The sequence below is a fragment of the Bison bison genome, unplaced genomic scaffold, assembly GCF_000754665.1.
Source record: "Bison bison bison isolate TAMUID 2011002044 unplaced genomic scaffold, Bison_UMD1.0 scf7180017858349, whole genome shotgun sequence".
Classification (NCBI taxonomy): domain Eukaryota; kingdom Metazoa; phylum Chordata; class Mammalia; order Artiodactyla; family Bovidae; genus Bison; species Bison bison.
In genome coordinates, this window is record NW_011488922.1 from 15584 (window position 1) to 34244 (window position 18661).

At 47.3% G+C, this 18661-nt stretch overlaps 1 protein-coding gene across 1 annotated transcript; it reads left to right on the plus strand.

The window, feature by feature from the left end:
• The first annotated feature begins 205 nt into the window (after positions 1-205).
• Positions 206-7905, plus strand: CEACAM3 (carcinoembryonic antigen-related cell adhesion molecule 3). Its single transcript, XM_010862951.1, has 8 exons — positions 206-483; positions 1404-1763; positions 3055-3330; positions 5097-5217; positions 6665-6717; positions 7015-7046; positions 7464-7505; positions 7742-7905. The coding sequence occupies exons 1-8, from the start codon at positions 420-422 to the stop codon at positions 7805-7807; spliced, it is 1014 nt and encodes a 337-aa protein (XP_010861253.1). The 5' UTR covers positions 206-419; the 3' UTR covers positions 7808-7905.
• Positions 7906-18661: the final 10756 nt, after the last annotated feature.

Here is an 18661-nt window from a genome sequence, read left to right on the forward strand (position 1 = left end):
GTAGGTGTGTGTATGTAGGTGGTCTGTGTGTAGCTGTGTGTGTATGTGTGTGTGTGTAGGGGTGGGTGTGTGTGTAGGTGTGTGTAGATGTGTGTGTTTGTGTGTGTGTGTGTGTGTAGCTGGAGAATCACTGCTATCGAAGGCAGGGGACGCAGCAGAGTTCAGGGAATAGAAATACAGACTGAGGGGGAAAAGGAAGGGGGGCCACTAGGGAGGGAAGGAGGAGAGGGGAGGCAGAGGGCGGGGCCTGGGCAGAGACCCCGCCCCCGGGCCACGTGACCCAGTGAAGTGCTCCTGCCCCCGGAGGAGGCCCAGCACACAGAAGAACAGCAGAGCTCACAAAACGACTGCAATGCTTCTGAGCGTTTCTGGACCAGAAGTTCTCCTCATAGAGAGGGACATAGCAGACAGCAGGCGCCATGGAGCCCCCGTCAGGCCCTGCAAGCAGGAGGCATGTCCCCTGGAACAGGCTCCTCCTGGAAGGTGAGAGGGGACAATTTTCAGGGAGTGGGCAGAGACTGGAGAACAAGAGACTGGCTGGTGTCTGGGGGAGACAGGGCTCTGAGAGGGGACAGAGGGCTTCTGTTCAGACCTGAGGGCAGAGGACAGGGGAGCAGGGGAGGGTGGCGGGTTCAGCCACAGGAGACTCTCCATGAGCTAGAGCTGGTGAGGGGCAGGAAGACTCAACTGCTGTAGGTTTTATGAGTAATTCTTCACTGAGCAGTAATTGTTGAAAACTGATGACGATAATAACAATGTGTTGTGTCACTACAGAAAAAGACATAACCAGGACAGTAATCATTGTCCTAACCCGGCACCCTTAGAAACTGACAAACAAATAAAAACCAGGCTGTGGAATTCCTGGGAACTCTCCTTCCTTCATCCCGAGGTACTAAGGTCTGGAGCCTGGCCCTGGCCCTGGGTTTCAAGCAGGATCAGACAAGCCGCTGCCCTCATGGAGCCCACGCTCTGTGGGGAGGAAGACAGACAAGCAGAGAGATCAAGAGTGTGCTGGCAGGTGCTACAGGCGTCACGCAGGAAAGGGAGCAGGGAAGGGTCAGCAAGTGAGCACGGAGGGTCTTTACAGCAGCTGGTCAGGGGGAGGGGCATCTCCCAAGAGGCCCTGAGTGTGAGCAGGCATGTAAGGGCAGTGAGGGAGTGAGCCAGGGGACAGCTGGGAAAACAGGAAAAAAAGAGCCCAGAGGGGCTGAAGTGATGGGGGTCATGCTGCTGACCTTGAACCAGGAGGACACACACACATACACACACACAAACACACGCACACACATACACTCACACACTAAGGCTGAGGGATGAAGAGACCTGCTCAGGACCCAGGGCAGCATTTTCCCATCCCCCACACAGGTCACAATATTAACTGATTTCTCTCTCTTCCCTCCTAGTCTCCCTCTTAACTTTCTGGACCCCGCCCACCACTGCCCAGCTCACTATTGAAACGGTGCCCCGCCTTGCTGCAGAAGGGTCGGATGTTCTTCTGCTTGCCCACAACGTGACAAAGACTCCTCTAGGCTATGCCTGGCACAGAGGAGACAGGGTAGACAACACCCAGCTAATTGCATCATATAGAATAGACACTAATGTAACTACCAATGGGCGTGCACACAGCGGACGGGAGACACTTTACCCCAATGGAACCCTGCTGATCCAGAGCGTCACCCAGAAAGACACAGGATCCTACACGCTGCTCCTTACAAAGGATGATTTACAGACAGAAGGACAAACTGGACATCTCTGCATATATAGTGAGTGCTTCCTGTCTGACCTTGGTGTATTGGGTGGGAAAGTGAAAGTGAAAGTTGCTCAGTCGTGTCCGACTCTTTGTGACTCCATGGACTACACAGTCCATGGAATTCTCCAGACCAGAATACTGGATTGGGTAGCCTTTCACTTCTCCAGCGGATCTTCCCAACCCAGGAATCAAACCTAGGTCTCCCACATTGTAGGCAGATTCTTTACCAGCTGAGCCACCAGGGAAGCCCAAGAATACTGGAGTGGGTAGCCTATCCCTTCTCCAGCAGATCTTTCTGATCCAGGAATTGAACCGGGGTCTCCTGCATTGCAGGCGGATTCTTTACCAACTGAGCTATGGGTCGGGGTGAATTCTGTTCACACTCACAGGACTGACCGACCCGGATGGCACCTCCATCCCCCTCTGCATTGTGTCCTGTGTCGGGGTTTGAACGTTCAGTGCAGGGCACACACTGTGGAGACCAACTCCAAAGGGTCAGAAATGCTTTCCAGGAAGCCAGGCCCTGCAGACACTGTGTAGAGAGAAGGACGGTCTGATGAGGGATGCAGCAGAGGGAGAGCGCTCTCAGTCCAGCCCCCTGGGCCCCTCCCCCTGACCATGACCCTGAGGAAGACCCTGCAGGACTCAGGGAAGACCCTGGCCTGAGGGCCCCAGGGATCCTCACAGAGAAGCTCAGCCCCAGGAAGCACCTCCCAGACCCTGTCCCAGGGCTCCTGCCTCCAGTGACCCTGGGAAGCCTGTGCCAAATCTGGAGGCTCCAAGCTGGTCACCAGCCAGGGCTCAGCCCCAAGAGCCACATCCGTGCAGGGGCACAGCCTGGTCCTACTCCTGAGACTTGGCATGGAGAGCACACAGGTACAAGGTCCCCAGGTGGTCAGTCAACTGCCCTGGGAGCAGCACCCCCAGGGAGGAATAGAGGAAGGAAGATACTCCTAGAAGCTTCTCGTTCTCCAGGGTGCAGCCCAAGGAGCTCTCTCCCAAGGCTGGTTGATGAAACCAGGACAGACGCCAGGTGGTCTCTGAATCCCACCCTGTTCTGTCCACCACTAAACGCTGTTACATAATAGACCTCCGAGGAAGCCTGTGCTTCTCCCAGACGTAGAGCAGGTGGCCTCACACTCTCTGAGCTCAGGTCCCCATGCATTCGTCTTTGATACACAGACCTGCCTTATTCATTAAGGGCTCAGTCTGGCTGAGAGGTGAGAGATGCCAATTCTGATTGAAGATGCTTTTAGAAAAGCCAAAGGTAGAAAAGGGCAATGTTCTCTCTGTTATCTGCACAGCGGTGCTACCCACACCCGTCATCACGAGCAACAACTCCAACCCCAGGGAGCACAAGGACACTGTGGTGTTAACGTGTAGATTTGAGACTCGGGACATCTACTTGTGTTTGATCAACAATCAGAGCCTCTACAACAGCACCAAGCTGGAACTGTGCGAGGGAAACAGGACTCTCACTATGTTCAATGTGACAAGGAATGACACAGGACCCTATGTGTATGAAGCCGGGAATCCAGAAAATATCACCCATGGTGACCCATTCACCCTGAATGGCCTCTGTGAGTAACCTCTGTTCCTGCGTGGTCCAGGCCTCCTGGCTGAATCCACAGTGCTGGAGGCCAGGCCGTACCCATCCCTCTCAGGTCCAAGTGCATGGACCCTCACCTTTGGACACCCAGGCTGGTCATGACTTCCTGTCCCAGGCAAGTCCAGGAAGGCCCACCTTGAATCAAGACTAGGAGCGGATGGGCTGCTGTGTCTTGAGAGGTTGTGACGAAAGAAACAGGTTAATATCTCAGGCTCGGGATGAGTGAACATGAGAGGTAATTGTTGAGACTTTCTACAACAAAGCTGTGATCCAGACCGAAGGACGCTGTGGCCCTAATACAGACTAGAAATTTCCCTTCCCTCTGATTGCACCACGTGTGGCTTTATGCTCTTTGCTTCAGATGGCCCGGACACCCCCACCACTTCCCGTCAGGCTCCTGCTACCATCCAGAGGCAAACCTCAGCCTCTCCCACCACACAGCCTCTAACCCCAGCCACACCGTGTCCCTGGCTTATCACCGGGAGGCCCCCACAATCCATACAGGAGCTCTTTATCCCCAACATCACTGCAGATAAGAGTACATCCTGTAACTGCCTTGTCCATAACTTCATCACTGGTCCCAGTAAAACCACAGTCAAGGCTATCACAGTCTCTGGTAAGTGGCCCTTGGCCCATCAGTACCAAGCTTTGTGGTAGAGCCTGTAGGTTTTCAGAAAAAAATCTGAAAGAAGTTACCTCCCAACTTCACAGAAGTTACAAGCAAATTCCAAATCAGCCCCTGAACCCTCCCACTACATCTCAGCAGACCCTTCTTCCTCCTTCTGTCTGATTTCTCCTGGCAGACCTTGGGTCCAGCCTGGAATGCGGGGGGTGATTCTCTCAGCCCCTGACAGCCTCATGTTGGGGGAGATAGGAAACAAAGAAGGGTCCCCAGGGTCAAGTGCCTTTTGTTGTTGTTGAATTGAAGAAATGGATATTAATCTCTTACCAGATGAGATATGCTACTTGCTCGGTCGCTCAGTTGTGTCCGACTCTTTGCAACCCCATGGACTGTAGCCTACCAGCCTCCTCTGTCCATGGAATTTTCCAGTATTTGGAAGAATACTGAAATGAATTGTCATTCCCTTCTCCAGGGGATCTTCCCCAACCCAGGGATCAAACCCGGGTCTCCTGAATTGCAGGCAGATTCTTTACTGTCTGAGCCATCAGGAAGTTCTATGAACTCCGTTGATTTCTTTAAGCACCATGGGTCTCAGATGTATGCACACCTAGCAAGGATGACACCCCCTCCATCATAGGGAGGGAAGGATCAGAACAGATGTGCGTAAAGGATTTCCCCACAGTGCCGGCCACACAGAATGGACTGGAAACAGTCGGCTAATATTATTATTACTGAGCAGGAGTTGAGCAGACCTTCCCTCTAAGACTGACAATAGGGATGGGAAGGAAACACAAGGGGAGGGGGCGTAATGTAAGAGGAAAGAGCCCTTAACAGGAACACAAATAGGACACAGAGCTGGCTACAGTGAGAGAATGTCGAGTTAGAGGAAGTCCGAGGTTTCAAATGTGATTAAAATAGAGAGAGAGAGATGCAACCACCTGCAGCAGGAGGGTTGGGAAGACACCGTGATGACAAAACACACAACCACTCACAGACCTCAAAGCATTTCCTTCCTCCCGAACCAGGCCCTCTCCCCTGTAAGACTTCTTGTGGTTTCCCTGGTCAGGTGAACTCAGGCCTTCACCTTCATCTCCCCCTTTATCCTCTCCTTTCAGGCCAAGAAAAGAGCCCAGCCCTCAATAGGGAGATCGTTATCGTCATCATGATTGGGATCCTGGTTAGGTTGGCACTGGTGACCACTCTAGAGTGCTTTGTTTTCCTCAAGATGACTAGAAGGTACAAATGGGCGATGCCCGATGCTAATCCTGTCCCCCAGGCTGACGCCAAGTCAGGAAGAAAGACACCCTACCCTTGGATTCTGGGCCTGGCTCTCCACAGCCTCCCCACTTCCCCCAAGGACATTCGGTCTCATCCATCGGCCCCTCCTTCACCAGATGCTGACCTGGGGTGGCTTCCCAACACCTTCTGCATCTGTAAATTAGACACTCCCCACTGCTGTTGTCCAGGGTTTACCCTGTGGCTCAGTGGTAAAGAATCTGCCTGCAATGCAGAAGATGTGGGTTTAATCCCTGGGTCGGGAAGATCCCCTGGAGAAGGCAATGGCCACCCCCTCCAGTATTCTTGCCTGGGAAATCTCATGGACAGAGGAGCCTGGCGGGCTACAGCCCATGGGGTCACAAAGCGTTGGACACGACTGAGCGACTGAACAAGAACAACCCACTGTTTTCCTAGTTCCCAGAGCAGACCTGCAGCTGTGCTGGCAGGGGCAAATGCTCAGTAAGCGGCACATCCTGCTATTTATTTAAATCCAGTCACCCTGAAAGGAGAGGTTGACAGCCTCAGAACCCGAGGGTCATCGTGGCCAAAGAGACTGAAGCCACCTGGACAGGCCAGGTCGGGTCAGATTCTACCATGAGGCACATGTGTTAACCACAGCCCCTGATGTATGAGATGGGAGAACGTGGATCCGGCCAGGACAGCAGGTTGGGAGCTGAGCTTTATACCTCTTTCCAGGCAAATAAAGATAGAGAACGAGGCCATTGTCTAATTTCAGCATCTCTCAGCCTGAGGGGCTGGTCTGGCCACCTAAGAGCCACCATAGTCACGAGACTCAAGATGCACTGGCTCTCCAAGCGTCCTCCATGCGTTCTGGCCTTGCTCTCCTCTGAGGACCTGACCCTTCCACTCAAAGCCTTTGGTCTGATTCCTTTACTGGGTCCTTTGTCCCTTCTCAAGTCACTTTCTCCTGGACTATCATTGACCTGCACATCCTTCCTCTCTGAGCCCAAGATGGATGTGGCTTCTTAAGGACTTTCCCTAGCTCCTCTCTGCTGGGCCCTCTCCCCCTAAACAGCATTGGTGGAGAATGGAGTTCTGTCCATTCCTTGATTGGGTTTCCCTAGTGGCTCAGTAGTAATGAGTCCACCTGCAATGCAGGAGACGAAGAAGACAGAGGTTTGATCCCTGAGTCAGGAAGATTCCCCTGGAGAAGGAAATGGCAACCCACTCCAGTATTCTTGCCTGGAGAACCCCATGGACAGAGAAGCCTGGAGGGCCACAGTCCACGAGATCCCAAAGAGTGGGATGTGACTGTGCATCTGACCACATATGTACACACTCCCTGTTTAGAAAAGGGAACGCTCCTTGTTCCCTGTTTTGACACCAAAGCTGTGACCTCCTCCTGCTTCCTGCAACCCTCAAAAATAATCTTGACCTTTCCTAGGGCCAGTGGCCAGAATGACCTCATAGAGCACCAGCCTCCAGCAACCACCCTGGGTGAGTGTCTTCTAAGCCCGGGAGCATCTGGGACACCCTGGTCCTATCCTCCAGTGCCTGCTCCAGCCAGCCGTCCCCCTGGGGCTTCATCACAGGGGACCCACACTGACTGGTCTGTTAGATGTATGAGTTCTGAGTCATGGGTCACCTCACTGGACCCTAAGTGCCCAGAAGGTCTCTCCCTGGGTGATGCCCCTTCTCCCATGGTTCTCCAGAAGCTGAAGACTCCCAGCCTCTCCTGGAGGATGGGCTAAACTTCCTCACACCCCTGATGCTAACTGCTGTCTCTGCTTCTAGGACATGGTCCCTCTGGCAGCTCTGTCTCCCTGGTAAGCACGTTCTTTCCTTGTCTCTTCTCCCTGCGGTCCCAGCTGTGCAGACTCAGGGCAGTGGGACTGTCCAACATTTCACAGTACAGACACCCTTCACTCCAGGGTAGCCAGCAACATGAACCCCATCCTGGTCAGGACTGGGATTCAATTCAGGGGCAGGACACCCCCACACCCTGCACTGAGCCTGCCTGGTCCCTTCACAGTTAACCCTGGAGTCCAGCCAGGAATAGAGTGGGCACTAGGAGCTTCAGACAGAGCTCTCGGGCTATCAAGGGTGGAGCATGCAGCGCAGATGGGGACTGAAGTGAGGGCTTCAGGCTTGGAGGTGGCTGCTTGGGAGGCAGGGCTGGTCACTTCTGAGGAGAAATGACTCTCTTCTCTGTCCCCCTGACACCCACTTTCTCCCCTGCCCAGGCCTCCCTACCCAGCCCCAGGCCAGCTGTTCCCATATATGAGGTGAGTGTTGGGGATGAATGGTCTGATCCTGCACTTGTAAGGGTACTTTCTTGAGGTCCAGGAAACGGCAGCAAAAATGGGGAAATGGATGAAGAGGAGAGATGCATCTGGAGCCAGAAAGCCTCCAGCACAGCCGGGCCCCCCACAAAGCAGCCCTGTGGACCCCAGGCCAGGGAGACCCTGGGACCTGTTCTGAGAAGTTTATAGGGGCTCAAAGGCCTCTTCTTTCTTTACAGGAATTACTCTTTCCCAACACAGATATCTACTGCCAGATCAACCCCAAAGTAGACGTGGTTTCTTAGTTTGCTCCAGGAACTTCCCCTTAAGGGCTGTGGAGAAGAGCCCACCTGAGACCCCAGAGTCTGAGTGAGGTCAGACACCTGAAGCAGAGAAACAGCTGTGACCCCTGAAGATACTGGGGGGCCTGGGCTCAGCCTTAGTGTCCCTCCTGGCCTTCTGGAGGCCCTGACAAGGCTGCCCTGAGCCCTGGATGGGTGAAGACAAGGACTTCCATTCCCCAAGGAACTGAGGACTTCCAAGGAAAGTGGCTGGGCCTGTGACCCACTGTGGACCACCTGAGAGATCTGAATAAAGAGGACTTTCCTCTCGTTTGCTCTTTTTGTGCACATGGGCTCCTCACACCTAAAACTCACCCAGGTTCCACAGCAGTGGGACAAACTGTCTCCTCGATGGACCCGCGGGCCTCCTCCCACCTGGGCCTCATCTGCAGCCCCCTCCACACCTGAAGAACTGAGGTCACCTGGGAAGGGTGATCTTCCCGTGTAAGTTCACATGGGTCAGTTTACCTACATTCACCCAAACAAAAGTGGTCTGTGCACTAAGGCACAGAGCCCAGAGCTCAGGAGGATGTTCGGCCACTGCCTGAGTGTTGTTTGTTATGAGATAAGAGACAGTTACAAAACCTGCTAAGTTTCACATCATGATTTGGCTCTAAGATACTCCTTATCTCGTATGCACACAATGTTGGGTTAGAGAAGGTGACACCTCTTGTTTCCTATTGCTGCTGTAGCAGCTTATCACAAACCTGTGGTATAAAACAACACAAATGAAGGTGTCAACACAGCTCTGTTCTTTCTGGATGGTCTAAGAGAGAGTTCGCTTCCTTGCCTTTCCAAGCTGTGAGAGGCTACCTGTTTTCCTTGGCTTGTGACCCCTTCCTCCATCTTCAAAAGTCAGCCGTGGAGTATCTTAAAGTCATGCTCTGCTTCCATCGTCACATCTCTTTCTCTGGCTCTGCCTCTCCTGCCTCCCTTTCTCTTTATAAGGACCACCCTTGTGATTATGTTGGGCCCAATCAGATAACTCACCATAATCTCCTAATCACATGATCCTTAATTTATAAATTCCTTTTATCTTGGGACATCTGCAGAGATTCTGGGTATTAAGATGTGGACAGGGACTTCCCTGGTGGTCCAGTTGATTTAGAATCTGCCTTGCAATGCAAAGGACATGGGTTCAATCCCTGGTCGGGAAACTTAAGATCCCACTTAAGCCACCTAAGCCTGCATGCCACAACTACTGAACCTACACACCACAGCTGGAGAGTCTGTGCACTGCAACAAAAGATCCTGCATGTCGCAACTAAGACTCAATGCAGCCAAATAAATAAATAAAATTTTAAAAAATATGTGGTCAACTTTGAGGGGCCGTTGTTCTCTCTGTCACATCTCTCAAGGTTGTCATCATCGTCTTCTCTCACAGCAAACTCCTCATAGTGGTTTAGTTGCTCAGTTGTGTCTGACTCTTGCGACCCCATGGACTGGGAACCTACCAGGCTCCTCTGTCCATGGGATTCTCCAGGCAAGAATAGTGGAGCGAGTTGCCATTTCCTTCTCCAGGGGGTCTTCCCAACCCAGGAGTCGAACCTGGGTCTCCTGCATTGCAGGCAGATTCTTTACCGACTGAGCTACAAAACCACTGCTCATGGGCAATCTGGAATTGGTCTTCCTGACTGTGGGGTTAGTTCCTGATTTGATGTGCACAGCACCCTCACTGTCGTTTAGCCATGGAGACAGAAGCCAGTCAACACTCCCTGAAGCCCTCTCCACCTCTTCCTTGTTAGAACGCTGTGTTAAGAATGTAAAGAAAGCAGATGCAGCTCCTTTGGGCAGCTAGTGTTGGTCAGCACCATGGGCAGGGTCTTCACTGTGCTCATCCCAGGGGCTGCACAGAAAGGACTCAATGAAAAGGGACGACTGGAAACCCAGCCCATTTCTATTCTTTCTATGAGAAAGATCCAACGAGGCAGAACTTTTAAGGGATAGCCTGCTTCGCTCTAATTTATAAGTCGTGAACCTTTTGCACGTGTCTGGACAGTACTTATTGGCACATCTTCTATAACTTGCTACACTGCTGCTGACCACTGCACCCAGAGTATGGCCCTGGGGAGGCTGAGAACTTAACTCTGGCATCTCAGGGAATCTCTACAACATTAAGGGAATATTTCATGATTAACCTTCTGAACCTTGGTGCCTGACCTTGGAAACACACCCATCCATCACCCAGCCTGGAACACCACCTGAGCACAGCCTTCTGTTCCCTGAGCCCCAGCTGAGCTCCCTAGACAGCAGGCTGAGCAGAGCTCTAGGCTACTTTCCCAGCTCCTCCAGGCTGAGAGCCCTGTGCTGGGTGTCCTTCCCAGCAGAGCAAACATTTTTCCTGAGGGAACAGTGGAGCATGAAGACATATTTCCCAGGGCAGAACACCAAAGAACTGTTCCATCTGCCTGCAACCCCCAGATGAAGAGAAAAGACTGGGACCCTCACAGTCATCCCATCTTCTTGCTCCCGTCCACCTCACACTCACAAAACTAAATCTGACTCTCCAGACTCAGCCCTGCCCTTCCCAGTGGCTCAGGTCCAAGCCATCCATTCACGGAACCTAGTGTAAGAATCATGAGTGCTCTTATTTTTATTAATTCTTTCTTCTGCTTTGAGTTGGATTCTTTTTGTTGTCATTTTTCTAGTTTCTTGTCATAGAATCTTAGATTATTAATTTGAGGTGGTGTTTCCTCTTTGCTAATATAAGCATTTTGTTGCATAAAGAACCCTTCTCGGCATTACATAAGCTGCATTCTATTAAATGGTTGGAGGTTTGTTATTTCAGTATTTAATTCTTTTTTTTTTAAATTTCCTTTGAGACTTCATCTCTGGCCATAGATTATTCAGAAATATGTTGTTTATTTTCTAAATGTTTCAGAGATTTTCTTGTTGTCTTTCTATTGCTGATTTCTACCGTGACTGTATTATTGTCAGAGAATATACTCTGTTGGATTTACTTTATTTTTATTTATTATTTTTATTTTATTTTACATTTGGTCAGAGTTTAGATATGATACCAAGCCTAAGCAATGAAAGAGAATGAACTGGACATTGTTATCTTTGGCCAGTCTTTGAAAGGTCAGTTAGCAGCAAATCCTCATAGTTTTCCTTCATCAGAGAATTTCCTGATTCCCCTTTCATTCCCAAAGGATAAATTTGCCAGATGTAGAATTTTTAGTTGACAGTTCTTTCCTTTCAGCACTTGAAAAATATGCCACTTCCTTCCACATTTTCAGGTACAAAATCTACTGTCATTTAAATTAGAGTTTCTGGGATTTCCCTGGTGGTCCAGTGGTTAAGAGTCTGAGTTTCCACTGCAAGGGGCAGAGGTTCAATCCCTAGTCAGGGAACTAAGATCCCCCATGCCTCGTGACCAAAAAAAAAAAATCCTGAATAGGAAATGGGTTGTTTCTCTGGATTTTTTTAAATTGAAGGATAACTGCTTTACTGTATTGTATTGATTTCTGCCATGAATCAACCATAGGTATCCCTATGTCCCCTCCCTCTTGATCCTCCCTCTCACCTCCCTCCCCAACCCACACCTCTAGGTTGTAAAGATATTTTTTCCTTTGTCATCAGTTTTCACAAGTTTACTATGTATCTTAGTGTGAATTTGTCTAGATTGATCCTACTTTGAGTTCACTCAGCTTCCTGAGCCATTATTGTTTCAATTTTTTTTGCAGTCCGTGTTTTCTTTTCCTCTGCTTCTGGTATTTCAATGGTACAAAAGTTAAATCTTTTTATTATTGCCCCCAAAAGCTCTGGGACTCTGTTCACACATCAAATTCTTCCACAGAATAGAAAAAGAGATACAGTTCCCGACTCATTCTGAGATTAAAACCAGAACCAAAAGGAGAATGTCAGGCCAGTCCACACTTACTAACAGAGAGGCAAAAATCCTAAACAAGGTTTTAGCAAACCAAATCCAGCAGTATGTGAAAACAGATGACACACCATGACTAAGCTTTGTTGGCCCCAGAGAAGTAAAGGTTATTTAACATTATAAATCTGTAAATGGAAGTGGGGGCCACAGCACCCCATTGCCTTCCTACAGGAAGCTGCAGTGGTCTTAGGCATACCACACAGTGAAGATCTTTGGATTCTGAGAGTTTTATACGGTTTTAAGACTTGCCCTACATCTCTGCAAACACCCAGGAGAAAAGCACTTATGACTTGTACGTGTCTTTGCATGTAATACATCAGTTTTTAGAGTTTTAAAAAATCTACATTGTGTGCCATATTAATGTCAAAGGGAAAACTCCTGATTATCTCAATAGATATAGAAAAATAATTTGATAATATCTGCCATCAGCTTATATTTGTAAACTATTACACTAGGAACACAAGGGAACCTCCTTAATCTGATTAAGAATACCTAACAACATCTACGTTCTCGTGTTTTTTGCAGCATTATTCACAATAGCCAAGACTTGGAAACAACCTAAGTGGCCATCAGTGGATGACTGGATAAAGATATAAAGAGGATGCAAGACAGAAAGATGAAATATCATTCAGCTATGCAAAAGAAAGGAAGCTTTCCATTTGCAAAAAAAGAAGAAAGGTGGATGGACTTTGATGGCATTATGCTAACTGAAATCAGTCAGACAGGCAAAGATGCATACTATATGACAGAGGCCACAACCTTTTTTAGCACCAGGGACTGGTTTCATGGAAGACAACTTTTCCACAGATGGGGGCTGGGGGATCATTTCAGAATGATTCAAACACATTACATTTTTTTGTGCATGTTATTTCTATTATTACATCAACTCCACCTCAACATCAGGCATTAGATCTCAGAGTTTGGGGGACCCACGCTATATGACATCACTTACATGTGGAGTACAAAAAAAAAGCCAATGCATAGAAACAGAAAGTAGGATGGTAATTACCAGGAGTTGAGGGGTGGGGGAAATGAAGAAATGTTGCTCAAAGAGTACAAACTTCCAGTGGTAAAATAAACAGGTTCTAGGAATCTTATGTACAGCACGCTGATTATAGTTAATAAAACTGTATTGTATACTTGAAAGTGCTAAGAGAGTAGGCTTTAAATAGTCTCACCACAAACAAGAAATGGTAACTATGTGATGAGATGGATGTGTTAGCTAATGCTATGGTAGCAATCATTTTGCAGTACACATATATTTCAAATCATCACAGTGTACAACCTAAATAAGTGTTGCATGTTCATCATATGGGGCTTCCCTGGTGGCTCAGTGGTAAAGAATCTGCCTTCCAATGCAGGAGACGCAAGAGACGCAGCTTCCATCCCTGGTCTGGGAAGATCCCCTGGAGGAGGAAATGGCCACCCACTCCAGAATTGTTGCCTGGTGAATCCCATGGACAGAGGAGCCTGGCAGGCTACAGTCCATGGGGTAGCAGAGTTGGCCATGACTGAACAACTGAGCATGATGTCCCTTATATCTCAAAAAGGCTGGAAAAAAATTTTTTAAATCTATCTCCCTCAAAAAAGCAAGCAAACAAGACACAGCAACATTGTTTTCTAGAAAAATGGCAGTATTACACTGAAAATCAAGAACAACCCAAGAATGCCCAGCACTGTTACTGCTGTGCTGGGATGTCCCAACCAGCACAGATCGACTGTCATTATCCACAGATGCTTTTTATCTACACAGAAACCTCTCCCTAAAACCCTGTAAACAAATTATTAGAAATAATAATATAGTCTAGCAAAGTGTCTATCTTTAAGATCAATACACTGTACAAAAATTTATTGCATTTCCACGTTAGAAACAAATAGAAAATGTAACTTTAAAATGACATCATTTGAATTTTCACTTTCATGCACCGGAGAAGGAAATGGCAACCTACTCCAGTATTCTTGCCTGGAGAATCCCAGGGGCGGGGGAGCCTGATGGGCTGCTGTTTATGGGGTCGCACAGAGTCGGACACGACTGAAGCGACTTAGCAACAGCAGCAGCAGCTGTTTGATAATACCAAAGTAAAAAAGAGAGGGAAGATGCATGGGAGTGAGGGAGGGTACTTTTTTTGATCCCAGAAATTCGTTGTGTAGTTATTTTACCAGAGTTTCAAAATAATTCAAAGAAAGTGCCGCGTTGGACCATTCCTTACACCACCTGTCTGACCTCTGAGCTGTTTGTAGTTCCGCAGTCACACCGTTGTTCCTCCAGCATGGAATGATCTTCCCATTCTCCAGATTTGAAATACTATTTTCCCCTGAAGCTAGAGAGCACAACCCTCAAAAAGATAAAAATGCCACCCTAGGACTTCCCTGATGGTACAGTGGATAAGAATCCTCCTGCCAATGCAAGGGACACAAGTTTGATCCCTGGTCCAGGAAGATTCCACATGCCAGAGCAACTGAGCCCCTGTGCCACAATTAATAAGCCTGTGTGCTGCAACTACTGAAGCTCGTGTTCCTAGAACCTGTGCTCTGCAAAAAAGAAGCCACTGCATTGAGAAGCCCGCACACTGCAACAAAGAGTAACCACCATTCACCACAACTAGAGAAAGCCTGTGTGGAGCAATGAAGACCCAGCACAGCCATAAATAAATAAAAATAATTTTTTCACAAAGAAAAAAATAATAAAATGACATCTTTATAATAACCAACACTATAGATTATTTTGGAATAAATTAACAAAATATGTGCAAGATCCTAATGCAAAAAATTTTAAGCTTCCCAGAAAAATATTAAGAGCTAAATAAAGAGATGTCCCATGTTCATGGATAGAAGGTTTTAGCTTCGTAAATATATAGACTCTCCCCTAAATTAGCAGTTAGTCAATGAAATTCCAACCAAAATCCCAACAAGAATTCCTTGGAACTTGACAAGTTGGTCCAAATGTACACGGAAGTGCAAAAAGTCCAAGAATAACCAAGGTTCTCCTGAAGATGAAGAACAAGTGGGGAGGGGGAATGACTTGCCTTATCAGGTAAAACGACTTATTAAAAAGCTGTAAAAATAATACAGTGAACTGTTGGCACAAAAGTAGATCAATTGATCGGTGGGAAGATAAGAATTCCAGAAAGAGACTCACACAAATACGAAACTTTGAAATACAACCAAGATGCCACTGCAGATAAATGGGGAAAGAAGGAATTATTCAATAAAAGGAGCTGAGCAATTAATTGTCTATATGAAAATATCTTAAAGACACACAAAAATCAATTCTAAATAAATTAAGAACATAAATGCAAAAATCCAAACTTACTGTTTTGGAGGAAACAAAGGAGAGCATTTTTTGGATCCTGGGATAAATAAGAATCTCTTTTTTTAATGTTATTTCATAATGAGATAGTTAATAAGACAGTGTGTCTTATTGTGGAAGACAGTCTGAGACATGAATGGAATCAGACTGTCGAGGGCCTTACTGTCATATTAAGCATGCAGCCTTTATTTTTGTTTTAATTTTTTTTGGGGGGGGGGTGTGATCCCACTCTGTGTCTTACAGGATCTTAGTTCCCTGACCAGGGATTGAACCCAGGTCCTGGCAGTGAAAGCACTGAGTCCTAACCAATGGACCACTGGGGAATCACCAAGAAGGCTCTCTTAAGCAAAGCACAAAAAGAATCACCATAAAACTGGAAGGTTGATAAGTTCAACATTAAAATCCTTTTCTTCAAAAGAGACCATAAGATATAAAGACAAATCATCTGACTGACACAGAATTAGTACATAAGATATATGCATACCTAAGGAAATCCTATGTATCCAGAATAAAAAGTTAAACAATCGTATAGAAAAAGAAACCAAAAAAAAAAATAGGCATTTTACAGACGAAGCACAGGCAATACACATCTGAAGAAATGCTCAACCTACTTGAGAGTCCCTTAGACAGCAAGGAGATCAAACCAGTCAATCCTAAAGGAATTTAGCCCTGATATTCATTGGAAGGACTGATGCTGAAGCTGACACTCTGATACTTTGGCCACCTGATGTGAAGAGCCAAGTCACTGGAAAAGACCCTGATGCTGGGAAAGACTGAGAGCAGGAGGAGAAGGGGACGACAGAGGATGAGATGGTTGGATGGCATCACCGACTCAATGGACATGAATTTGAGCAAACTCAGGGAGACAGTGAGGGACCAGGAAGCCTGGCATGCTGCAGTCCATCTGAACAATAACAGCTTAGTAATCAGGGAGATATAAATTCAGACCGCAATGAGACGCCATTTTACATCCACCAGATTGGCAAAAGTTTTAAAGTTGGAAAAGTCGGAGGTCACGTGGATGAACAAGAATTCTTTACTCTCTACCAGTAATGTATAATTGCTACAAACACTTTGGGAAACAATTTGGCATTATTTTCCAAAGCCAAACAAACCTACAGCCCAGCATTTCCATACCTGGTTGTACACCCAGGAGAAACTCTTACACATAAGCACTAGGGGACACGTACAAGAACACACAGCAGCAATAAGTGTCCCAAACTGGGAGGGTGGAGAGAGGGGAAATCCAAGCATAATTGACAAGGACTATATTGTGATACAAATAGCACAACAGGAGATAATACAGCAGTGAAAATGCAGGAACAAAACCACACACTGGAACATGGATGAATATTAGATATATGCATTATTTAAAGTTCAAGACAACTACATATAATAAACCATTTTACACAAGGAAACAATTCTAACAACACTTATTGTTTAAATATATTATTCTTGAACTTCCTTGGTGCTCCAGTGGTTAAGAATCCATCTGCCAATGCAGGAGACATAGGTTCAGTCCCTGGTCTGAGAATTTTCCACACACTACCGGGCAGCTAAGGCTGTGCCCATGCTCTAGTGCCTGTGAGCCACAACTACTGAGCCTCAGCACCCTACAGCCCTTGCTCCGCAACAAGAGAAGCCACTGCAATGAGAAGCCTGCACACCGCAATTAGAGAGTAGCCCCTGCTTGTGGCAACTAGAGAAAGCCCTCACACAGCAACGAAGACCCAGTGCAGCTAAAAATTAAATAAATATTTTAAAATAAATATATATTATGCATATATGATCAAAGTATACAAAAACCCAAGCCAAGTAAAATGTAGGGTAGTGGTTACTTCGTGAGAGAAAGCAAAGAGATGTGATGCTGCTGCTAAGTCGCTTCAGTCGTGTCCAACTCTTAGCGGCCCCATGGACTGCAGCCCAGTAGGCTCCCCCGTCCCTGGGATTCTCCACGCAAGAACACTGGAGTGGGGTGCCATTTCCTTCTCCAATACACGAAAGTGAAAAGTGAAAGTGAAGTCGCTCAGTCGTGTCCAACTCTTAGCGGCCCCATGGACTGCAGCCTACCAGGCTCCTCCGTCCATGGGATTGTCCAGGCAAGAGTACTGGAGTGGGGTGCCATTGCCTTAAGCACTATATAGGTAAGATGCAAGTTCCTCTTGATAGCCTGTTTCTTAGGTTGAGTGATATGTTTGTGGGGTTCATTAAATTGCACTTCATGGCCAGTTGTCTTGTTACATATAATCTTCTGTACATGGTAAATACGTCCCATCTCTCACATCGTGATTGGCACCTCCCATCCATCTAAAGATACCATGCTTTTGACTCACCAGTCCCCTTTGAAGGTTATTGATGTTCTCAAGCCCCTTGGCTAATGAGATAAGAATCTATGGGGGTTTCCCTGGTGGCTCAGTGGTAAAGAATCTGCCTGCCAGTGCAGGAGACATAGGTTCAATCCCTGGTCCAGGAAGATCTCACATGCCACAGAGCAACTAAGCCCGTGAGCCACAACTACTGAGCCTGTGCTCTAGAGCCCAGGAGCTGCAACTCCTGAGCCTGCTTGCTGCAACAACAGAAGCCTGCCAACCCTAGAGCCCATGCTCTGCAACAATAGAGCAGCCCCTGCTCACCACAGCTAGAGAAAATCCCGGGCAGCAACGAGACCCAGCACAGCCCAAAATAAAATCATTTTTAAAAAGAGAGAGGGAATATACACACATATGCCTTGGCCCACCCACGCCCTGGCTCAGCCCTCTAAAATGATCTACTAGCTCAGCTAATCAGAAGTACAGACTAGGAGAAGCCCAGTGATAAATTTCACCTCGCAGCCTCTTGCCACAGGCTCTCTCTGGTCTCCATTCAGACCTGACCCACTTCCCATGACCTCCTTTGGCTCCCCAACCACCCTTCTAAAACTCATTCATAGTAATCAAGGTCCTCGTGACAGTCCAACTTCTGAGGTCAATGGCAGGCACTTCAGATCTCACTTGTCCAAGTCATTAAAAGAGGTAGGATTTGAGGCCTCAGGTAGTTAAACCTATTTCTTCCACTGCAAAATGGAAACACAGAAGTGACAATATCTTCTTCATAGTACTGTACTAAGAATGAATGAGGTAAGGCACAGAAAATGCTTAATGCCGAAGTATTTGACTGTGTGGATCACAACAAACCGGAAAATTCTTAAAGAGATGGGAATACCAGACCACCTGACCTCCCTCCTGAGAAATCTGTATGCAGGTCAAGAAGCAATATTTAGAACCAGACATGGAACAACAGACTGGTTCCAAATCAGGAAAGGAGTATGTCAAGATTGTATATTGTCACCCTGCTTATTTAACTTATATGCAGAGTATATCATGTGAAATGCTGGGCTGGATGAAGCACAAGCTGGAATCAAGATTGCCAGGAGAAATATCAGTAACCTCAGATACGCAGATGACACCACCCTTATGGCAGAAAGCAAAGAAGAACTAAAAAGTCTCTCAGTGAAAGTGAAAGAGGAGAGTGAAAAAGTTGGCTTAAAGCTCAACATTCAGAAAACTAAGATCATAGCATCTGGTCCCATCACTTCATGGCAAATAGATGGGGAAACAATGAAAACAGTGACAGATTTATTTTG

What these genes read in the sequence shown, in the direction of transcription:
- CEACAM3 (XM_010862951.1), top strand. Translation starts at nt 420, where the DNA reads ATGGAGCCCCCGTCAGGCCCTGCAAGCAGGAGGCATGTCCCCTGGAAC. An exon ending in GAACAGGCTCCTCCTGGAAG is followed by an intron (nt 484 to 1,403) that starts GTGAGAGGGGAC and finishes CTTCCCTCCTAG; the next exon opens with TCTCCCTCTTAACTTTCTGG. An exon ending in TGGACATCTCTGCATATATA is followed by an intron (nt 1,764 to 3,054) that starts GTGAGTGCTTCC and finishes TTATCTGCACAG; the next exon opens with CGGTGCTACCCACACCCGTC.